General features: G+C 36.9%; 1 protein-coding gene across 3 annotated transcripts in view; it reads left to right on the forward strand.

Annotated features, from left to right (window-relative positions):
* The window catches only part of LOC105839800 (probable G-protein coupled receptor 158), a 98,984-nt gene that overhangs the window by 59,742 nt on the left and 13,441 nt on the right, over positions 1-25,801 (forward strand). For all 3 annotated transcript variants that reach the window (XM_036286434.1, XM_036286433.1, XM_012686354.3), the window contains exons 4-6: positions 12,314-12,437; positions 15,366-15,509; positions 18,636-18,836. In XM_036286434.1, coding sequence (XP_036142327.1) covers positions 12,314-12,437; positions 15,366-15,509; positions 18,636-18,836 — 469 coding nt within the window. The remainder of the gene's footprint in view (positions 1-12,313; positions 12,438-15,365; positions 15,510-18,635; positions 18,837-25,801) is intronic.

A 25,801-nucleotide genomic window follows, 5' to 3' on the forward strand; every position in this document is an offset into this window, starting at 1 on the left:
CTGCGATTTAACAGTAAATGTGTTAAAGTACGAACCAACTGTCGACGCCTACTGACCCCTTCTTGATATTCGTGTCTTAGCAACGAGCTGCCAGACGGGTGTAAACAAAACGCGTCAGCTTGCGCTAGACTATGCGCGATTCGTATTTCGTATTTCTCATTCGAAGTTTGCAATAAGCTATGCATACATATTTTAATATAAATGAATATATCCATCGAATTCGCATTCGTCGTTTACCATTCGTGCCATTTTGCTGGCAAAACAAGTTTTTTTTTTTAATGTAAAATCAAAAAGCGTGGATCATCACGAATCCCGCACAATCTGGCGCAAGACGCTTGACGTTTTATTTCAAGGACGTTTCTATTATAATTATGACGAAATTATAATTCGTCTAAACAAGTAACTATTTAAAATTTTTCTTAACCCAATTATGTTGTGTTTCTATATATTACATGTTGTAAAAATAATTATTAGAGGAAACCAGGTTCAATCCTTGAGGTGTTATTTTTTTGCAATAAAGTTTTTTATTGTATTTGAAAAAAGACGGTAACATATGTTTAATAATGTTATTGTTGTGAGTATCAATTTAATATTGTGGTATTATTATTCTAATTCAACTTTTATTTAACTGTATTTTAAGATAGAAAATTTATTCGGTGCGTAGTTTTATAAATTTGAAAAGGTATATAAAATCACAAAAAATAACAGCAAAATAAAAATCCGAATCGGATTATCTTTAATCAATTTTGATTTTACATATTCGGCTATATATATTATTCTATTACTATGAATTAATTATTATCTTATTATAAATGTAATGTTCAAAAGAGAGAGCTGGTGTTTTGAATCAAATATTATGTTATTATTAGAGAAGAATGGAAATATTACAAAATTTATTGATAGTGATAATAATTTATGTTAATTATTATTAATTATTATTAATTTAATAACGTTTTAATAATTTTTTAACCATAGAATTAAATTAGAAAAAAATTAAAATATAATATTGATGTTAGAGTGTACTGAAAATTGTTATGATACGTGTAACATATAATATGTATATTCTTAACATTGCAAACTATTAGGCGTTTGAAAGTTTTAAAAAAGTCTTTAATTCTGGTTAAATGTATAATTTTTCATGTCAAATGTAGTTTAAAATATGAAAAATTAAGTTTATAAATTGTTATTATTTGCAGCTACTTCAAACATTGGTAACTTTTTAAATCTTTTTTGCTTTGTACATAATGCTCTCTAAAAAAACTTCCGTCAAACTTCTTTAGCGAACAATTTATTGATAAATTCGTAAAATTTTCGTACAACTTTGTGGTATTCAATTTACCACTGAACATTTTAATAATTGAATTTTAAATTAGAATTACATTAAAGAATATATAAAAATAATTAACTGTGTAGTGAGAGATTGTCACTTGTCTGCGTCTTCGAAACCCGACAAGTTTGAAGTTTCGATAGGAAAAGATCGACTGAATTTGTCAAAGGATACAGTCCCTTTCGCGAAGTTTGACGTTCTCGTAAAATACCTTGAATATTCTATGCATTTTACAAGTATCTCTTTTCGACTTCGTGTTATCTACACCAAGAGTGGCACCTTGATGTTAGAAATTTAAGTGGAACGCGTTAAATAATTGTGAAATACGATGTAACGCAATTCTCTCCGCGGAGACTTTAATCGAATTACTAATAGAAAAACAAAAGCGCGTTTTTTGCTGCCGTCATACAGCAAGTAAATTCCAGCTGGTTGAGAGTGCGACAGCGAAGAATGGAACGCGGTTACAATGGACTACAATTAGGCTACTAAAATGGGATAAAATTTCTAAGGAAATTTCGTCAGATCGTCGTAAATAGAAAGGACATATCTTCTTTCCACATCGATATTTTGGAGTGAAAACAACGAATGTGATTTTGATGTGTAGAAATAGAACAAAACCAAATGTTATGATATCCACAGATATGCAATATTCATACATTTGTTTGTTTTAAACCGCGGAATAATATCGCTCGTTTTCATTGAAAGTGTCGAAACAATACTATTGTAGATTGCGGCATAAATTAAACTTTAAAATTTGAAGTATAGGTTATATTTTGTAATAAAAGTATGCTTATTGAAAGCTTATTGAAATAAATTCTGCAGTTCTACAATACGAATCTTGGAATGTCGGAAAAGACACTTTTTCAAGGTTTTAAAACTATAATTTCTATATTTGTTATATAGACAATTGGAAGGCTTGCTACAACAGTGAGCTAATTCACATTTTGTAAAAACATTATTATAATAAATGTTAATAAATAAGATACCTGAAAATTTAGTTTATTATTTTAGTAAAATCTAATTTATATATATATATATGTATATATATATATATATATATATATATACATATATATATATGATATACATACATGTAACATTTTTATAAAAACGGTTTTTCTAAACAATTTTAAATATAAAGATAATATAGCCAATATATAGGTTCGGTCTTTTTGCAAAGAAAAAAGTTATACAACAATAGGTCAATAATGAGTAAATACATTATTTCATATATATAGTTTTTATTACGTAATAAAAATAAAGATTATTTTAATTAATAGAACAAAATAAGAATTAATAACAATTAATGATAATTTTAATTACTAAAACTTACGTAAAGTTGTTGTAATAAAACGAATACATTGCATATCAAGATGTTTTAAAATTTTAAATATAAAGCGTGTTTTAAAATAGTAAATTTAAAAGTAAATCTTTTTTAATGCTGGATTTAGGTACATTATTTAGAGTCAATATTTATGAGTTAAAAAATAAAAATGACCACAGGTTTGAAACAACTTCGTTTATGCAGCTCAGCTCGAGAATTAAATAAAAAGCGCGGACATGACTTAACGCGACGCGATTATCTTGTCGAGATTTGCAACTCTGTATCTTGACATCTTACATTCCAGAAATACCTGCACATTTTCTGTTGTATAATGCCATTCCTTGTAAGGCAAAATATATGTATATAAAAGCTTGTTTTTCGTGCACGCTTTGTTGAAGTGAATCCGCGAAACAACTTTGAAAACCTAGAAGAGCGAAAAAAACGTGAAGATTTAAGAGCTACCGCGAAAAGTCGGGAAATTTTCAAATTCCTCTTGTTTAGCAATCTTATGAAAGCCAGATAGCAGTCGTTTCCGCGACAACGGAAATATCGTAGAGAACGTAACGCTTTGTAGAGGCTATGAGGACGCTCACTTCGTTGCGAGTGAAATTGTTTTCACGACCGCCTTCGCTTAGTTAGTTTTAACAGAATTTCGCCTCCACAAGCTGGTTCTCGACATATCTCTCTTTCTCTTTCTCCATAGCTTGACTGAAAATCTCGCCGTAAAAGCCATACAAGGTACGCTAACCACATGTCCTCCTAACCGCCAGTATATGAAGGTATATGAAGGTACAAACTGAGAAAAATGATAATTGCTATAATGACGCAGCAGTTATTAAATAAATAAGGTAAAGGAATTTTGACCTGAATAGTGGAGGTATCCAATTACGGGTAACAAATAAAAATAATGAATATGAAAAAAGTAAGTAAAACCAAGAATAAAATTTAGCTGGATATTTTATTAATGGAGTTGTTTTAAAATACAATCAGCTGAAGAAAGCATGTACACTTATAGAGATCAAAATAAAGATCTAACTTTGTGAATTTTTTATGGAAAAGCGGAAAGAGATAGAAAATTGTGTTGACATTCAATTAAAACTGACATTTAAAAAAATGATATTTAATTAAAATGACAAATATAAAATCGTGGCTCTTTCTCTCTATTTAAGTTTTGTAAATCACAAATATTTAAAAACACGCGATCATCAAATCCTGAAAGCAGCTTGATCGATCAAGTTGAAATTTTACACGCTTTTTCTGGACACTATACAGAAACCAGTGTTTATCGGAGGATTTTTTATCACACATGGTTCTTTCGTCGCTAAAAAATGAACAAAGAACGATGAAGAAAACAAACCGATTTTGATTCGCGGAATAAATTTAAAAATTACAAAAAAAAATTGTGTTTTTACTATTCCAAAATCGGTCCATTCTATTCATCGTTCTTTACAGTTAAAAAACCGCTATGTTGATTTTGAGCTATCATTTTTTTTTTAATATTTTGAAAAACACTATGTCAAACATAAGATCTATGTTTCAATTTTACAAAGCTTTCTAATGAATTCTATGAGAGCAGCAGTAGTCACCATAAACGTCGTTTTGAAAAGCATGATTTAGGAAAACTTGAATAAATTGGCACCGTTCTATATTATTTTTTGATGTAATTTAAATGTCCAATAAAGAAAAGTGTGAGTTTAACAACGAAACAAACACGACTTTTCTGTTTCTTTTTCCACAAAAAACTCGCAAAGTTAAGTTTTGTTTTAACCCAATCTTGATGTGTGTATCTTCTTAATATGTAATAAGGAAAGATAAGCTAAAAGAAAATTAAGAAACCTAATAAAAAACGAACTTGATTAAGATAATGTAAGGTGAACTATAATTTATTAGTACACATAATCACATTAATGTAGTACAGTTCTCGACTTTACTTAGTCATTATTAGTCGCGAGTAAATCGAAATATAAACACACATTTTTAAAAATAAATAAAAAAATAATACACCATTGACACAGATAGAAAAGAAATAAAACAATATTAAAAAATTAGACGCATAAGTAATATAAATAATATAAATAACTGTTAGAGTATATCAAACGAATTAAAAATAAAACAATACAAAAGTCGCTTCTCATGATAAATAGGTTACCAATTAAATAAAGTTAGTTAATTAAAAATGAAAACATTGCAATTCTGCATTTAAAAGAGAGATACAGAATGAAGTCGGAGAGACAAAACTTGAAGCGTTAAGAAATCTGCAGTAGTTAAAGTATTGTGTGTATAACTCCAATTAATGTAAAATTGGCATAGAACCGTAAATATATAAATAATAAATGATTATTAAAGATTAATAAATAAGTTAATTATATAGATAGAGTCAAAGGAGCAAAACTTGAAAACTGTAATTACTTGTGTCAAATAGAAGATGAAAGGTATGGATCCAACGGATTTAGCAAACTTCCTATCTGTAATACAGACAAAGGGCAAATGCTTGAAAGTCAGTTAAACAAGATACGTTTGAGTCTCGTTCGTTAGTATGCTTTGTAATATTTAAATTTTTATTAAAGGCACATTGAATAATTATTAATAGTAGTATTCCAGAGATTTTTTACGAAAAAAAAAGGAATGCAATTTCAAATTTGTCATATACTAATTTTTTTTTAATTGAAACTCTACAAACATCGTGCGTCCACGTTCTACAAATATTTCATGCCATTCTTGAAAATGGGAGTGAGTAATATAATTAACTGTTGCTTATGTGACTAATAATACAAATGGAACTCATGCACTTTGATGCGCCCTTGTGAGACGCATTATGCATCACGTCTCACGAAAGCGTATTTCGCTGACGAGTTACGTATGGAATCAAAGAGACAACGACGATGAAGACGCGAGGATGATAACATTCGGCATCGCGACAGCCGCGTCGTTCTCTCCCCATTGGGAATTTCTCCACCGCTTCCTCCTCCTCCACCTCTTTCTCTCTCTCGGCTATCTGCGCGTTCGTGCATCGTTTATTTCACATCAAGTGCAAGCTGGGGAATCTCCATTTCATAGATATGACAGATTCTTCAGGGAGACAGAACAGAATTTCTTACAATCGAGAATGAGAGACTCGCAATGGAAGCGGGCAGTGTTAATTAAAACGGTTATTAAATCACCGATGTTCCGTTTTTTCACCAGTTTGTAACTCTCAACTTATTCTCGTTTTATTTTATATTATATTTTATTTTATTAGATTGCACATTTTATATCTCTGTATTTGTTTATTATTTTTAATTGATTTTGTTTTTTCCCACCTTTTAGAATTTTTCAATTTAATTAAAAGAAAATTAATTTGTCCTCGAATATTTAATTAACTTATCATTCGCATGGATCTAATGCTTTTCTTTACTTTTATTTTATTTCTTTATTTACTATTTATTAAGTTATTAATTAATTTTTGAAATATAATAATTTACGCGAAATTTACCTTTTGATTTTTATATATTTTAAATTCGACTTAACTTTTTGATTCAAGTTTAATGTATTTCACAATTAGAATTAGTAATTTGATTTCTTTGTTTTTTGTAAATATTGATAATAATTTTTCTAATTTCTCGATTATACATTTTTTTATTGTTAACACGTTTTACTTATCGGAAATTTTAAAATTTACCAGAATTTTTTCTGTTTTTTTTCTCAAACCTACATGTTTGATATTACATATCTCTTACAGCACAGAAGGAAACTTGACAGCTGACAAACAAAAGAGACTTAATAGAGAGAAAGGAGAAGGTGGGATCTAAGCAAACTTAGCATCTAGGCCAATGACTATCAAGTAAACTAGGATCAAAGCCAAGCCTTATATGCTAGGACTCCTTGAAATCTGGGTGCCAGGAATTTGGTATTCAAGGAAGTTAGCATCCAAGCATGTTAGGACCAAGAAAATTAGTACTTAAGCAAATTACCATCCAAGCAAAGTAATATCATGATAAAGTCAGTAATATCGTGATCAGGTACATGATATCCCCCGCGGGTACATTTCAACTGAATACTTTTTAGTGGATCAATTTGTCAATCTTTATCGCTAACGCGGCAGCAGTCATAGTTACTCGAAAGTCCAGGTCCGAATGGACTTCCGAAAAGTTTAAAATTGAATTTCTATTCAGATAAAGTTTACTCGAAATTATCTGAGAGGGAAGATATAAGGGACAGTTTGCACTTCCATAGGTGACTACAACCGAGCGAGTAATCCGTCGAGTTTCCTTGAAGGAAAGATTGGCCAAGTTTGTCGAAGGATCAGCAGACTGGAAGGAAATGCAATCGGTCGCGAACACCTTGTATCCCATCACGCTTTCCGAAAGCTGGCTTTCCCCATTCCCCAAGTTACCCCCCCCCTCTCCCTCCCGGATCTTTAACTCTGCGGATAGGGCGCGCGATAGCGTCCCTATCATAATTACTGGTAATTATGTCAGTTCTGTGTTCGGCTGAAAAATCCACTTTAGCCAAGGCCGTCCAGTTTCCCCGTTCTATTTTGCGCCCGGACGGTTAAACGAATTATCTGCTAGAGAAGAGTTAGCGGATCTAATTTGTAATACGGTAACCGGCCTGGGCTCGGGCTTTCGGCACGGGTCACCGCGTTACCACGGCATCGGGAGTTTGCTAAAACCTCCGAGGCACATGCGCACCTAATTTATACGTTTAACCGGTTACCTTATTATCTCCAACCTAACTTGCGCCGGAATTACACGCCGATAATTATACACGTCACGTCCTGGCATTCTTATGGAACAACTCGGGAATAATGGAACACACATGTGCGCTTCGTTTCTCGCATGATGACGAGTAAATAAATAAACACACAATGCGGGCACACCAGCTGAAGCTGATAAAATCAATTAAGGTCAATTCAATAGATAATTCGTACGCGAAAGTCATACATAAAATCATGGAATAAAGAAAAAAAAAAACAGATTTTTCCGAGGCTTGGGGTAAATTTTTTTCTTTATAATAAAAATACAAGTGCAAAAAAAAAGGAAATTCTGATAACAAAATTACCTATAATCTCGGCATTATAATATATAATGCATTTAAGTTTATTTCTCTCTGAATAAATTTATATTAATTCACATTAATTCACATTAAACAAATTACTGTAATCGAGAATATCAATGAAGGAAGTTAAAAAGCATTTTCATCCAATTACGTAAAATGTGTGAATATTTTCCCTTTCTCTCTGTCTCTCTTAACATTGAAATTGTTTGTCGTTGACGGTACAGGTTAAAATATGTTGCTGCTTTCAATTAATTTCATTCCCTATATATGTTAAATTGCGCGCGGACTACAACAACATTCCTTTTACTGTGCGCTTAAAATTTTACTAACACAATTATTGAGCGGACACCCACAGATATGCATATTTAAACATATCCAACCGAACGTCAATACCGATTTTTTTTTCTGCATGAAATCTAGTACCGACCTTATTCGAGTAAAACAGCTTATTTTGTATTTTAAATGGTAGGTAAACAAAACTTTTAATTGAGATTTTATAAAATAGTATTCGATATTTATAAAATGTGCATCTTTTTTTTTTTAATTAAAAAAATCCCGATTTATTCGACGCGGTCAAATCCTCTAATTGTACTCACATACTTTTGCCACAATTATTTATTAATATTTGTTCACTTATGGAAATTTTAATGTAAGTTACCACTGCGTCGTCTATTAAGATTGCACGAGTATTTACGTGCGCCTAATCGAACAATAACAAGACGCCGGCTTTACTTAACTTAATGGAAGGTGAAGTCGCGCTTTCGTGAAAGCGATGATAATTCGGAACTCCCGTTGAAACCCAGGCCTTTCGCAGCTGCAATCGATAATCGATACGACCAATTTGATGAACACGGGGCCGAGATATTTCCAGCATTCCTCACCTTCCTGGCGTGGAAGTATGCAGATATCATACCCTTTATAGAATCTTATTATAGCCCAGCAAAAATTCTTATAGCTCAAATATGTCTTTATATAAGGCGTGCACTGAAACAATTGTATTTTCTTTCAACTTTTTTTACTCGAGAACAATTACAATTCAACAATTATAAACCGTTGCAATTTTGTAACTTTTAAATATCCCACAGTAGTAATATTAAATCTGGAATTTTTATTAAAATAAAGTCAGATTTAATTTATATAGATTTTTAATAAAGCTGTACAAATAAAATGGCGATAGTAGAAATATATAATTTTGCGTCAAGCGTTAACAAATGGTAACAATTTTAGCTCTCTATCTATACGTAATTCTATTTTTCAATTGTATTTACGTATAATATTTTACTTAATCTGGTTTTGATTTAATCAAATTTTATTTCATTGCAAAACCGGAAACTTGTCTGTGCTTCTCACAGTTTTCAAATATTTATATTGATTGACGTTACCCGGTAGAATAATTGGATTAAATGCTGCAGGAAGAATCCAACCAACAACCGCAACATTGTTAGTTGGTTTTACGTTCAGGACGTGATCCAATTAACTATCTTCCTGTAATGTAAATAAAATCAAATTTTTGCCTATACTGAACAAGACGAGAGTTCAGGAAGAAAAAGATTAACGTCTTGTTAACATGTTTGCGGTAAAAGGTTCGATCCACACGTACAGAATTACCGACTGCAACAAGTTTTTATAGAAGCATATCGCACGTCGCGGCAGACGGAACAGAGGGCTACATTAAATCAATATTCAATTTATTTTAATGGCAAATTTAGATATGTTGTAAATGTGCTGTCATATGAGACGAAGAGTTAATCTAAAATACGAACGGAACTCAGTTATGCAAATTGATTTAACTGTTCGGAGAGCTTTCAGTTCTATTCCGAGAGCGGCCATTTGAAGTCTCTGTGTCAGCAGAGAATCTCTCTCCCTTTCTCTTTCTGTCGGTTTCCTTCTTTCTAACTTTCTACGAAACAATACAATGATATTAATTGTTGCTGGCTTTCAAAATGGGAAATCCTTTGCGATTTAGCTCTGCCATAATTGGAACGAAAATTCTTGTAGCTTTATGGTAACACGCGATGGTATACAAGGGTACATTATCATCATTTTCGCGCATTTGTTCTTGTTTTATGTTCAGTTTTGAGAAATTTGTCAAAAAATTTATTGCGCAAAGTACTTTTCCCCGCGTGCAGCAGGATATGGAACTGATCGTTGCCCCAATATAAAATTGTTGTCCTACGGTCTGCAACGGCGCACAATGAAATAACAATCGAAAGAAATTCATTTCCCGTGAAACTAGATTCTCGTGCCGCGAAACGAGATATTGTGTTTAATCTCTTTGGATTGTACATGAGTTGTGTTCCTTGTAAGAAGTTACATCCTAGTTATATTCCTGCCACGGATGAGAAATACGGCGAACACGGTTCAGTAATAATTACGTGCGTTTCACATTTTCGTCGGGGTTGGCAAAGTTATTGTTTGAAAGTAACTCGTTACCGTTACATTTAAAAGTAACGACATTTACATTTTCTATACTGAAATAAAATTAAGTTCGAAAAATTTACTTTTTTCGTGTTTCCCATCAAGATATTAATAAAAACGGTATTATTTTGTTTTTAATTCGCAAGCATTTAAAGAGAATTATTTAAAAATTGCTCAAAATACGAGTGAAAAGACCTTGATTTTTATTAAATTTATAAATTCAGCAAAACTCATTTATATTTTGTATCTTTAATCTTGTATTTTAACATGAGAATTATGAAATTGCTCCTAAAATGTATGCGGTAATATGACTGGTTTGTAGCATCATATTAAAGATAATTCTATAAATATAACAACCGATTATATGAATACAGTTGAAAATTAAAAATTAAACATTTACACACAACAGAAATTGTGTCACAAATAAGTTTAAGATATAAAAAGTACCCAATAAAAGAATAATTATTAAATTCATTCACCGTTCCGTTGCTAAAAGAAAAAAAAAAAAAAAAAAACCGGTGACGATAACGACGTTACGAGTAACGCGTTACTTCCCCTAATTTAAATGCTTTTAGCTAGTGCGTTAGAAAAAAAGGAACGAAATGGTCTTTTATGTAATACCTATGTAACTAAGAAATTAAATTTATTTAGCGCCCGCTATCCGAGTGAATTAAAGCGCTTTTGCCGTGTAACTAAAGCGTTTCCACTTGACCGGACTAAGTGAAATCACCATTCACAAAATATCCGAGCGATATGTTCACGTAGAGAGAATTCGCTCGCAATCGCGCGTCGGAAATAACGTCGCTCTCCCGTTCCCGCGTTTAAATCCAAAAATGCAAAATTTCACGGACCACTGCACGCAGAAATCATGGTAAATGTCGGCGGAAGGAAAAGAACGGGGGCTATGTCGCTTCGAAGAATGCAATATCCGTTTAAAGGAAATTTGTTATCAGCGCAACTGCGAACGCATCGTAATTCTTGCAAATCAAGAATCGATACCGGCCAACTATCGAAAGTGGGGGAATCAGACGGGCTCGTTATACAGGGTGTCCCAGACCTGGGCGGTGCCGTTACCCACTGGGGAAAAAAAAGGGTTAAAAATAATTACGACGGTTTCGATTATCGGGAAATTAATTTTAGTCCTAGGTTAATTGAAAAACGATTTTGCATTGAGTTTCTCAATTTCGAAGCAATATCTTCGCACCCCGCGATCAAATCTTTCGCGAGGGAAACTCCAATGGAACACGTTTGTGCAAAATATTGGGGAAGTGGGAAGGAGGGAGGGAGGGGGGGAAGATTCTTGTGAGAGAAATCGATACGCGATATTATACGGATTCATTGAATGTTACGAAGTAGCTGCTGATATCGTATATCTGGTACAAAGCAACCATATTGCGTTTTATGTCGGGAGGAAGGATTACCGGGTTACATGAGTCGCGAATCAGCGGAAGATATATTGCACGCATAATCGGCAGCAACACGCGCACTGTTGAATTATGCATTAGGAGACACGGAGCAGGAGAATTTGATTCGATGTTAAAGATTATATATAAAACTGGAGGATTGGAGTGCAGGCACACACACACGCGCGCGCGCGCGCGCGAGAGAGAGAGGGAGAGAGAGAGAAAGAGAGAAATTGCGAAATCGCGAAACAGGATTTTAATATTACCACTTTTTTAACAACGCCACTTTTCATGTATATGAATTCAGATCAGATTTTAAAAACCCGCCACGCCGCCCTTCTTGTGTAATAACATTTTTTCTACATTTTGCGTTACCCACTCTGGAATTTCTCTACCCCTTTCGCATTATTTCGGCATTTTAGGAACGTGAATAATGAAACAGCCTGTCGTTAGAGCACAGTCCCTAAGGACGCGGGTGGAAAACGCAATTATACAAGTTCGCGCAGATGCCAGTTAGGAACAGATGTTAGTTACTGCTTGAATTGCGTAAAAACAGACGTTAGTTTCTACTACTAATCTAATTCCGATAACAGCGGCGTCGACTCGTTCGCGCCTCTCGCGCGAGAGTGAGAGGGATGTGGAGGAGGAGGAGGAGGAGGAGGAGGGGAGACTTCACCCCTCGCGCGGTAAGCGCGCGCGCGACGCAAGTCGCTCAAGTCTAATGTGTATGCCTATCTTATATACGTCCTTGGCGCCGCCGTGGTAAAAGCTTAATCGCAAAACGTTTGATTTATCGTTTCGCAGGGGCACCAGCGGCATCGACATAGACCTGCGCCGGGTAGACATAGATCAGTGCCCGTTGCCGGCCGGATCCATGCAGCTCAACATATTCGCCGCCAGCGACAAGTGCAAAAAGCGCACCACCGAGGTAATGCTAATTTCCCACCGCTGCGCTTCTCTTCCCGGGGAAATCGATGTTTCCCGCGAGTGTTCTTCCCCGCGAGTTGTCGCGCGGCGACGACGCCGCGCTTAAACGTACCGTACGGAATAGGGCAAAACCACCGCCGAGGAGATGTTTTTCCGCGTGGCGACCGACTCTATTTGTAAATGCCACTGTCGACCCTGCCGCGCCACCAGCTCGCAGCTTCCGTCGCGCGAAAAACACACCCCCTCCCGCCCCGCGCGTTTTTATCCCGCTCTAACAAACCGCGCGCGCGTTATCGGCATGTTTTACTTTTCACAGATTAAAGGCCGGGAGGGGAGGGGGGGGAAGGGAGGGAGAATCCGCCGATGGGTTTTTTTCACAAATGTTTAAGCTTGATTTCTGTTCGACGAGATTGTTGAGTTTTTACGATTTAGTTCGTCGCGGAGCGCGATATTTGCATTGTAGTGTAAGTCACGTATTTTGCCCTCGTGAATTTCTTGACAAATTTCACGAAACGTTTGTCGTGATAAGAGCCTGAATGAAACCAACGTTAACATACCTTTGTTACGTGATTTAAAATTTTTCCATTAAAATTTAAATTACAAATTTTTAACATCTTCGTTATTATGTAGATGTCAGTCTAAATTTTTCAAAGTTCAGCTCTTCTACTCTCCGCCGTGTATAAGAGTGCAGGTAAATACGCGGTGGAAAAATCCTGAAAATTACGGGAAAAATGTAGAATGGCGTACATATCACACTTGTCGGGCCCGGCTCCTTATGTAAACCCCAAACTTTGAACCCCCCGTGTTTTTCCGAAACCGCGCGTTTTTCCGATTCGCGGCAACGATAACTCACAAACTTGGAGAGGATCGCAATTTGGCGAGAACGTTTTCGAGCACACTTCTCCACGTCCGTCGGTCGCGTGAACCGCTGGCTTTCGACAGGATAAAACATACTTGTGTTATAAAAATGATATAAGTATCACTATTTGCGTTTTTTATTTTTTTTTTCATTGTTTTTTCCTTTCACGACGCTATTACGCCTCGTTTTATCTTTGTTTTTATTTTTTTTTTTTCATTATTTGTTTCGACTGCCTTGGACTGGCCCATTCTGCAGCGCGGCCGTCTAATTTATCGCAGATCTTCATTTTAATGGAGATTTTCATTATAACTGTAATATTTTTTTTAATATTACTTTCTGTTTTTACTTAAACGGTAATAGCTCTACCGTAAATGCACACGAAAGACGAAGTATTTCGCTAGTTTTTACGTTGCACGCAATCCTTTCTAATAAAACATTTTTAATTCTGCTATTTTAGAGTTCATAAAATTTAAAATTAAAGTACTGTAGATAAAATCCAGATTTTAAAATCTTAACGTTCACTCTTTCTAAATCTTTAACACTGATCTATTTAAAATTAATTTTAGCGTCTTATTGATTTATTTTAAGTTAATCCTAACATAAAGTTTTTCTCTGACTCTTTCTAATAATTAATAATTCAATTTTCAATTGTCTAAAATCTATAACCGAGACTAATTAAATTTTTAATAGTTGAACATGCTATGGTTTATTACACAAGTGAAAAATTTGTATCAAACTTAATATATAGAGTAAACTCGAGTATGATGGCCATAGTTTTTTTAAAATACAAAAAGCGTACTTCGTTTTTATTATTTTTTAATAGCGTTTGATATATTACTTTACTGAAGCTTAAAGCATGTAATATTATTAAAAAGAAAATACTTAATAAACATTTTATATTATCAAAATATTGAAACATAAACATTGGCCATCTTTTGCAACTTTTAGGGAAAAGATGGCCATAGTATTATAGAACAATTGGTCATACATATTTTATGTACTTAACATTTAAGAAATAATTTAAAAACTTATAATTTTACTCAAATTAGATTTGTAAGATGACCAATTCTGGCATGATTTCATTAAAGTTGTAAATTGACAACGTTCCATTGTCAGACGTTACGGAATTTAGACGTGCTTTCTAACACGGATTGCTAGCATCTGACGTTTACGAAATAATTTTTACAATCACACCTACTGTTTTATATTATCAAAGATCTACTTGATAAGAACCAAAAAGCATCTGATCGAAACATTGTCAATTTACAACTTGGATAAAATTATGCCAGAATTGGTCATCTTACAAATTTAATTTGCATTTATTGTTATTATTCTGCTGGAAAAGCTACGCTAATTGAAGTAATATAATTTTACATTTATTTAGTTTATTATCACATTTATTATCACATTTTAAATTTTATTTTTATACGCATAAATTATACAGTAAATATCGATTACCTTTGAAAATAATTACAAGAACACATTATTTAGCAATTATTGGAGAATTTACAGCCGTTGACCATCTTCTCCGTATGGCCATCATATCCTAATTTACTCTACTGCGTGTATCAAACCATCCATTCAAATTTTTACCTGAATAACTTTTTGCTTAAAAACGTTTTTATCAAAGTTGACTTTTATTTTTTTATAAAAGTGAGTTGAAAATATGAGCGAAATTCTTCTGTTCGTAACGGGCGTTACTTTTGCTTAAAACCGTTTTTATCAAAACTGACTTTTATTTTTTTTATATAAAAGTGAGTTGAAAACACGAGCGAAATTCTTCTGTTCGTAACGGACGTTACCTTAAGTTATTAATACATGCGCGCGCGCACATGACCGATTAGGTAGAATACAACGGAAATTTTTTACAAGATACGACATATTGTAATGAAATATGAATAAATTTATAATCAAGCGAGGGACAAAGCGCTGCTCGTGTTCAGCCTGCGAAATCCACGAGCTCAGCTCGCGCGAAACAATTCCGATGGATTATAGCCGTCCACAGTAGCGAAAGGCTTGAACACGTAGCACTGATTAGATACAATTGATCGTTTTGTCTTCTATTCGCAGTGCATCGCCATTCCCGGGCTAGGCTTCCGCCGCGGTAGTTATCGATGCGTTTGCAAACGAGGCTTCTACTACCCGGACACGAAATCGGACAAGAGGTACTACAATGGCACGGTCATTGAGGAAGAGTACGAGAGATTGATGATGGTGAGTAGTTTAAAGCCGAACTAAAAACAGCCGCGCGCGCGCTCCATTTTACGTCTCGCGGAACGCTTGATGCCCGTTCTGTAATATCTTCTTTTCACCCCGCGAAAGCGCAGGGTGAAAAGAAGAATCTACCTCGCTATACGTAGACGTGGCGAAATTATACAAAATCGGGAAGGTATTTCGTATCTCATCAAATTTTGATAAGCGGCCCACCGCAATAACTGCAGCCACCTTCGCCAAATACGAGGTTGATTACTTCGAGCCTCAAAGTATATCGATGGGCAAAATTTTTCATTAAAATTTAACGCGATGGGGAAAAATGGTAATGCACGTTTTGTGGGGGTCTGTCAGTTTGCGAAAGTCTGCAGAAACATTTTTCGAAATTGAAAAATAATTCATGATTTCCTCGACGGGTAAAATAATATTTTGTCCACCGCATTTCCCCCCCCCCCCTCCCCCCTTTCTCCCGCCACGACATACATTCCAATTACGATGGGAGCAACAATTATTTGCCCCGAAGAGCCGGGATGCGAGGAGGGCAGAAGGGGAGGGGGGGAAAAAATATTCAATTTTCCCCAAGTGTTTGAAGGTAAGGGATCGATAATGTGCGATTTGGAATACATATCGATATAGCCGGTGCAATTCAGTTCGCCGTTATTGCGCGGTGCAAAACGCAATTCGAGTGGAATATTCAGCTGATATGAGGATCGCGTTTCCATTTTCGTCCCTCAATTCTCCGTCCTTCTACGGCTTCAAAAACAGGATTGCAGCGAATGGAAGATCACCGCGACAGCGCAATTAGATCGTCGCCGCCGGCGGCGGCGTCGGCGACGCGACGCGTTACGACGTAACGCACATTACCGCGCATTCTATTACGTGGCGGAGAAACGACGTTTTTTTCCCCTCCCGAGTGCAGTTTTCACTGCGTCCGTCAGACCGGCCCGTCACTTCTGCGCGCTCGTAGAAGCGAAATGGGTATTGACAGCGAGGCACGATGGCATCTATTGTCACCGTGTGTTACGTATCCTTTGTGATTTGATGGACAATTTCCATCGCTCGCGCGCGGCAAAACTATTTTCCAGACGCGCCTTTCGGCTTCACCGTTGGCTGCCGCCGCGACCGTTTGTAACCGCAAAACGGTTACAATGGGTGACATCTCCTCCGCCGAATATATATCCTTAATAACCAGAGAACTCGGGATATTAACGACGTGTCATCCTTTTTTTTTCTCCCTCCTTTTCTTTCTTTCGACGCGGTCGCGCCGGCGGACAGCGCTGATGTGCCGCATTGTCGGCTCGAAAGTACGCTAGAAAGGGGGAACTCGGAAATGATTATTCTTCAGTTTTTCACGAGAGACACGTCTCCTTCCTTGCCGTTGCGAAAGAAAAGTGGAAACAAGAAACACGGAGAATTATTTTTAGTCTTTCATATGTGAAATCTGCTAAAGTATTTCGCACGCAAGATAAATTATTACGCTCGATGTTTTAGATTATTCCTTGTCCCAAGAGTCGATTTTGTTAATTAAGGACTGTCTTATTCTAAATCGAAACGGTACAGTCTGTCTCAATGTCATCCTAAATGCAAAGATAAAATTATTTTGCAGACAATTTTTTAAAAAGCTATTCGCCATTCTGCTTTTCAGGGATTATAATTTTCACGATATATGTCAATTCTAATTAACGTTTAAGCATCCGCGGAGATTATTGTAAAGTAGCGAAAAGAAAGGAAATTGTGAAAAGAGAAGTACGATCGCACGTATAACTGCCAAGATTAAATAAAAATCGATTAAATAGAATTGAAGGGGGTTTCCACAAAAACCAAATAAGTCCATATAAAAAAAAAAAATCTGGGTTATGGCGCCAAATCGTTCTCTATCAATAGCGTCACGTCGTGAACAATTTTTTCTGACAGGAATAAAACAAAAACGTGAAATACGAATTTATACTATTTTATGAGAATAAAATTAAACCGAAAAAAATTGTGCTCTGAATGATATTACTTTAAATAATATTTCCTCCTTCGTTTATATTAATATTATAAGAAAGGATAGATTTAAAATACTTGAGCTTTAAAAACGTAAATGTGAACTAAAAAATGTTTCTATCAAATGATGTAGCGGTATTTATAATTAGCATTTCGAATTTGGCAATAATTATTATAAATTTTTGTGAGATAAAGCAAATATAAACATCTCACAAAATAGATATAGTTACCTAAGGAAAAATAATAGTGAACTTAGATCTTTGTTACTTTCTGTTGTTTTTCCTTGTCTTGTTAGATGTCTATTAGATGTCTACTAGACACATTAGATGTCTAATTGACATTGATCCGATTTGTTTCCTTGGGAAGGCAGTGTGCTACATCTTTCTTTTCTTTTCTCTTCCTGACCTCAACACACGTGTGTTGCGATGTGTTGCGTAAAACACAACATGCAGCGCGATGATATATAAAGATTTGATTTTTAATTGAATAGGTAGATTTTACAATGCTGAGCCTTTTATTCTATTTCATGTGGTTTTTACTATCTTATAATCTGTTGAAGATTTACCTCTTTGGACTTGTCTGATTTTTGTGAAAAACTTTTCAATTATATTTATACTAATGCCGTCAATGTTGAAAAATCTCTCAAATACAAAGTGTATACTCGTAATATTTAATAGTTCGCAATATTAAATTTACAAAAAAGGAAGCACCCGATAAAGCGCCAGTGTTTATTCTCCGAAAGATAAGAAAAGCTTCTTCTAACCCTAAGCTCCTACGCACTATCAAATAATTCGGTATTCTACACAAGGGGTATAATACATCCCTCTTTAAACGGTTATTACTCGTATATTGTCAAACATTTTGGCCCCCAAAAAGTTTTTTAATTAACATTCCTCAAACTTCTAAAATAATGTCTAAAAAGTTATTTTGGGGCAATTTAAATTTCAAAACAGTGAAAAGAAATTCACGAAGCTAAGCAAAAGACTAACTCTAAGACTAAAGCCGAAAACCAGTGGGGTTTATTCTACCCCAGGTATAGGATCAGGGTTAACCACGACTAATTTCGGAGAACTGCATTCTACATTCCTTTGCGGATGCGTCCCCCCTCCCCTCTGAGGGAAATAATTTCGCGTTTGTCAACAGGGTGAGAAGAACCAATACGCCGAGAGCGGGGTGTTCGAATGCCTGCCGTGCGCCGAAGGATGCGAATCCTGCGAGGATGGCTCGCCTTGCGTCGTATCCCTGAATTGGCTGATGCGCACGGCGATACTTATCCTGGAGTGCTGCATCATCGCTTGCTTGCCAGCCGTCGCCCTTTTCACATGGAAATACGGGCATGTGAAGGTAGGAGAGAGCCTTCGATGGCTCTTTTGCATTTAGACCCCTTCCAAACTATCGACGGCATCGTTTAGCGTTCCGGAGAAAATAGCGGAGAATGCGTTTCGCCACCCACCGTTTTTATAAATACGACCTGTCGCGCAAGCGGTGTTCGCTCCTCTTTAACCGCGCCCTATATATTTCGTTAAATATGTCCGAAGGCGTAATCCGCGAATTAATATTAGCGCACACTTTTCATCTTTTCTATCTGCAGAAGTGGCGTCTTCTTTTTCCTAGTAGTTTACAGCAAGTATCCACCTCCTCTTAATTAAGTGAACCTCCGAGGATGGGGCCGATGAAAGATTTCAACTCATATTTCTTTAGAGTTCTTTCAACATTTCACGATATTATCGATATTTTACGCGGGAATATTCCCGTTTGTTCAAAGGGGAAAAGCCTTTTGCAGGCTAATCGCCATATTTCGCGAGCTCAAAGCTCGATTCCCAAAGCTCAAATAAATCCGGACAATAAGTTCGCGAAGAAATTGCGAAATGTATTTTCTTATATGGCGCCCGTATAAACGCGAGTCAATAAATTTCTAAAATCGCGATAGCTAATAGAGCGAACGTGTTCCACAAACACATAAATCTCCAGTAAGCACGGGAGACCAAAAGCCCAACAAGATCCTAAGTAATGTCCGTAGTGAAATATCTATGTAGATGACATTCCGTCCGAAATCCATTATTTATGCGGGGGCCAATGTGAGGCCGCACTTGTGGACGGCATTTGAAGCGATCTTTTTGATTTATCATATAAAAATGAGTTAAATTTTCATTTCGTCAGTTTAGCTTCATAAAATTCTGTTGACTGGGTTACGCATTATGTTGCGCATTTTTAACTCGATTTGCTCGAAGTACCGCCTGGCGCACGAGTAATCTCATTTTTGCACAACACGAACCCCTTTATACCTCAGAGCTCCGTGCACAAATATTTATGCTTGAAAAGCAACGCGATATCCTACATCCCTAGTTCCATTCTTAGACTACCCGTTTCGCGTTTAGGCCGACGGACGCTCGTTTGAACGTGGTGGATATCTAAACGTCGCCGTGGACAAAAGCACGCCGGTAGAAAGAGGAGTGTGCCATTGTTGCATTACGGCTTATCTTAACGGCCGATCGGATAAATCGAGGTTAACACGTTAATCCTGTTCAGCTCGGAGCCTCCGATATCGCGCGCGATTACTCGAAAGGGCTCTCCCCGGGTGCGAGGGCTACCCCGGAGAATGTTGCACGAGGGTGCCACTTTAAACAATATCTGATGAATGTGACTCGGTAATTATGTCACGACGCCCGTCACACCCTCGCGAGTGCCCTTGCGCCCAGTGTTTTAATGATTTGTGCCGGTATTAGTCACTTGTGAATTTCTTTGTACATACGATCACTCGAACGACCCTTCTTCTTTTTCCTTCTTTGTTAAAATTTACATTATTTGGATTGTAATTACCATTTTCGTTCGTAATGTATTATATTGAATTATTCCAATTATGGCATTCAATATTGGTGTATTTGTAATATCTGAATAATTATTGGTGTTTCCTCAAATTATACAAACGGCGACGGGTAGCGGATAAAGTTTCGTATGCGAATAAATCGGAACGGATAAATAAACATGCAGATAGGGGGTTATCGCTCAACTCTGTATTCAGATAAATCCGTTTTTCGATCAAGAGCTTATTCTGAATATCGGCTATCGGGCTCTCCTTTTTTTCCCCTCCCCTCTCGTCGTTCCGTGGCTCTTCAAATAAAATTGAAGTCTGTCGTCGCATTAAAAAACACCGGGAAGAAGAATCCTTTCAACCGCGAGGTGTTAATTAGTCCTTCTGAGCTCACAACACCTTCGTTCGCCGGAGCCCTTGGAGGGTTAGTTCGTGAAATAGCAGCCTTTGCCTTTAACGAGGGCGAAGGGCGGCGCTGTCGGCGCTTCGGTTTGTCCGGATATCAAAGAGGCACTCCGATACTAATTAACGTAATAATGACACGCGGCGAGCTTCCTGGCGTTTTTGCGACGGTAATGACCCGAGAATTTCGCCCTTCGAAGGGAGGGGGATGTAGACTAATAAAGCTCCCCCTCGAAGAAAGTCTAATCAGCGCATATTTAATGTTTTACATTTCAAGAAATATAAAAGCGTAATTTCTTTCGCTCCGTTGGACTCGGCAGCTTAATAAGCTAATTTCGCAGTCGCCGGAGTTCGCTGGCGTTCGTTCCGTTCTGAATGGAGCGTGTATCTTTCTTGCATCTTTAACGTCACTGAATGGAGCTTTCCGTTGCTGAGATATTCAGATATTTATAACACAGAGAGTCCCGCCGTATCTTTAAATTTATATACGCCGTACCAGATGATGAGCGTGTAGGCATAAATCATCCCACGAGCATATAAAACCGCGCTTTCACGAGAGACGCACGTACTGGTAACGTCTCGTACGTATCGCGAAAAAAGCAGCATAAATGATTCTAGCGCGGACTCATTTTAATTGAAAGCGGCGCGGATAAAAGATCCAAAGAAGGAAAAGGAAGACGGCGTTGGAGTTTCTCTGCCAGCGCGTGTGTTTTCGACGATAATTTCGCGGAATTTGCGATAGGGGTTCTGCCCCGGGTTGAATCTCACGCGGAGAAACGGCCAGATTTTCCGTGGTACACTGTCACCGTAATCCCGAAATTGGTGGCGTCGAGCCATCGTCGCCCGTAGAACGGGGCTTTCTGCCTCTTGATTTTCCTCGGATGGGATTCAGGCCTGAAACATGCGACGTGTCCCTGAGAATCCCGTGCATTAAAATTGCGCGCGACGTCCTGCGAGTTTTCCCGTTGAAAAAAAATAAAAAAAAATAAAGGGACAATCTTGCGCGGGATAGAGGAAAATTATTAAATGGGTCAGGGAGTGCAAATATAATTCTTGTATTAATTAAACAGAAATAAGAATAAACGCGAATCTTTTGATCAATCCGATACACAAGATGAAAGCAGGTGGTATGGAATGCCAGTTTTTAAATTAACAGTACTGTGATATAAATGTATATTAAAAGCGCATTCAGAAAATACGCCGTCAGCTCTTTTCAGCGCTGTTGTGTCGTTTTATCTTTATCATAAAGTTACTATACCCCACGTAACCTACTTAAGCTTTACAATTTTTTCTAATTTTCGCTGAGTTAAAAATTAACAACGAATTATCCGATTTAAAATAAGAAACTTTTTTTTTTGAACATTGATTTTAAATATGAGATTTCAATAATATATGTATCCATTATTAGCTTAAGTTGCTCGCATTGATTTTATTTTACAAAATATTTTCTTTCTTTGTCCGTATGAGCAGAATATTGTTGACAAAACTATTAATTAAAAACCGTATTGTATAAGATAAAGTAAACGTAGAACTGCAATAATATAAACCGCGGAAATTAATTATCAATTAATAATCATAGAAAGCAGTACTGTACATACATCTGTCTATGAAATATTAAATCGGTAGAAACACAATAATGGAAATTTTGCTTTTGGCTCTATCAATAACGCAATATACAAACTGAACTATTGCGAACAAGTCAAGTTAACAACCTGGACGACATATAAGCGTTATTTATTGAATTTACCATGTAACTACTTACAAACAGCAAGTAGACCATGTTGGATAGTAGGCCATATTGGATATAGTTACCCTTATATTAAACGATGGAAAACAAGGATAGAATGACGTAATAGCGCCAATAACGCACTCCTGAGTTTTTGAGAGTTGTGAACCATACAGGAAGGTTAACAATATCGGTGTACATCACTTTTTTTCGGACAGTATTTCTTCGGGCGGTATTTAACGGTATTGGACAGCTTAAAAGTAAAAAGTGAAAACGTAAATGTAAACTAAAAGACATCTTGTATCAAATGACGTAATATTTTTACAATACTGTTTCATATTTTGTAATAATCAATGTGTTCGCAACATAAGAAAACTGAACGTTTGAGTAATTGGACCTAAAAGATATGAGATGTCTTGAAAGAAATTTTTGAAAAAAAAAAAAACGAAACAATTAATTTTATCGAAATTAATTGCAAAATGTTTCACATCGTCATTACTTTATACAAATTTCAAGATCACCGTATACAAATTTTAAGAAAGGTACAAAAGTTAATATCTACATTACGTACGGGCATAATTAAAGTCAAGTACGTTTTAATTAGATTTAGATGACGAGATAAAGACGGACGGGAATAATCGCTTTTTTCTTTCCCTTGATGGTCCCATTAATAAATCTGACTTGGAAGATAAACAGCGCAGCGCGCGCGGGAGTTTAACACGGGCAAATTCGGTCGTTCGATGTCCCACAGGCATTCATAGTTCGAGTTACGATTTATAAGCTTAATATCGCGGCGTAATCAGTCTCATGAAGTGGCAGATGGATATATATATATATATATATATGTTCAGAGATGTGTATCCCGGTTATAATCGTTCGTGTCTGCGGACACAACGCGGATTACCTCGAAATCGGAATAATGGAACTCGTATGTATTATAACGGATTTATAGAATTCACTCCAACTCTCGCTCTAACTCTCTCTCTTAAGTGAAAGGCAAATATTATTCTGTTCCATTTCGAGATTGTTACATTAGGAGGGAGAGAGGTTCGAAGAATCGGCGAACGGTTTTAATCCGATTCGCCGGCGAACGGTGATCGTAGAATTAAAATGATCTATTTCGATTGCGATGCATGTGCACCTTTGTAAAGTTAGCCGTGAGCTTGAGCGGGATTAAGGATTTACTAATTGAAATGCCACTCTCCGAGATCAAGATCCTGTGCAAATCACCTCTTAACGGACGATTCGCGGGGCGTTGTATTAATTCATGTTGCAAGTTGCTTCCACGATATCCTACCCCAAGTTTACACTCGAGTTTATGCAATAATAATACCCAAGTTTAGTACCCTAAATTGTATGAATTTCAATCACCATCCGTATTCAACATTCGCATTAGTCGATGGTCTGGAATTTCACAGCTGGCACGTTCGTTTCGCGCTCTTCAGATTACAATTTCAAAAAATTCTCAAGTTACAATTTCTAACGCCAATGGCTGGGATAATCCCGTTGTAGCGCCAAGATACGTAGGGAAAGAGCGCGAGAGGGAGGAGGGGGCGGGTTCTTTACGATTTTGTCGATCTTCAATTTATGTAGCCGAAAGAAAGGTACGGCCTCGTCGGGTTCTCGGGACGTTGCGTAACCCCCTGGGGCGGTCGAAGCGATCGTTTTTCGTCGAGAGGGTCGTTACGGAGTACGTTCGTCTCCCGTGAAGAAGTTCGCGAACTGCAGATACGTCCTTCCTGGACTTACCGCTTCGGTAATTCGTGCAAATCGCCTTTTGCCAGAAAGGAAACTGCACTTTACCGCTCGTAGCGCTAATAGCCGGCGTAACTCCCGGGTGGGGGTTAAGAGCATGATTTCTCCTTTTCTTCATCCCCCCCTAACCCTTTTCTTTCGCGTCCTCCCTCTTTTTATTTGTCATCCACACACACACACACGCACACACATGCGCACGCAAGATGGAACGCGGTGGGAAACGGGGGGGTGAAGCGGAAGCAACAAATAAGTCCGTCCTGGAGCGCGAATGAAACAGTCGAGACACGCGAACGGGAAATTAGCTTTGTTGCGGGGGTACGGACTTTAACTCACTTTATTCGCTATTATTCTACCCCGGTGTTCGCGCGCGCTGCGGTGGATTTTGCGGCATTTCCCCATCGCGATGCCCGCGACCTTTCCTCTACTTCAGCACGTTTCTTGAATATCGTATGAAAGCGCGCAAATGGATGGTAACTAGGTGCGACGCATTTATAACCCGTTATCGGCTTTAAGAAGAATCCAGTCGACAGCCGTAATACGTTACTGACAACGAGCGTGTCTCGCGCTTACGAGTGTCCGTCCAGCGTCAACGCGCGCGCGCGCGCGCGCGGGCCGCTCATTAAATATTATATCGCGTTTCGGCTGTATTATGCAAAGTATTCCGTCTTCATTAATGTCGATCAATCCTCCCCCTCCCCCCTCCGGCAAACGCGTATGCGGGCTGAATAATTTATGAGTTGTAACCAATTGAAAGATTCAAGCTTGCAGATATCACACGAAGTTTTTTCGCGCGCGCGTAACCGGGATTTACTTTACACAAAACTATATAATTTGTGAGTAGGGAACGCGCGGTTTTACACAAACGCTTTTCTTTATCGGCCGCGGGCATGCCATTCTGGTAATGGCTAGTAAAAAAAGTGCCGTGTACATATTTCAAGACGCCGTTAAACTAACTTGCTGTTTTTGTTTTTTTTCCCTCTTCGTCGTCAGCTAGCACGTTAGCAAGTTAAAATATTCCAACCTGATAGCGCCACGCTACTTTTTTCCACCCGCAAAAAAGTATCATGTAAGTTGCATGTAGCTGACTTTTTAGCGATTCACGGGCAGATTTTAGGATAGCCTCAAAGGTCGTGTTTGCCGAACTGTATCGCCGTAATAATATTTGTTGCTTCCGACAAGCACGGTAAACGCGAAAAATCCCATTTGAGCGATATGCCACGGAATACCAAAAATACAAACTCGAACGAAAATCATTTTATGACACAGTTGCTTCACCTTTGATTTCCCTTTTTCCCTTTATTTGTGACAGCTTATGATATGTATTTTTTTATTTCTTGCGTGATATGTATTTTTAACAATTTTTTTTATCGTAACTGAAAAAAAAGAAGAACCACAGAATAAAATGAGAATATTTCATTTGGAAATGCAATAAAGGTTATCCGGCTTTTTATTTAAAAAATATTTTCAACAAGAATGCAAATATGTATGATCGCTTTCTCTCCGATTGCTTCTTTCAGGGCATTTTTTTAAAACAGTCGTTCTCCGGTATTTATAAAGTATCACGTAAAGTGTGTAATTAGATCCCAATCTCTGTAAACAAATATATTTTGTTGA

Source organism: Monomorium pharaonis, chromosome 4, assembly GCF_013373865.1.
Source record: "Monomorium pharaonis isolate MP-MQ-018 chromosome 4, ASM1337386v2, whole genome shotgun sequence".
In the NCBI taxonomy this organism is placed as follows: Eukaryota; Metazoa; Arthropoda; class Insecta; order Hymenoptera; family Formicidae; genus Monomorium; species Monomorium pharaonis.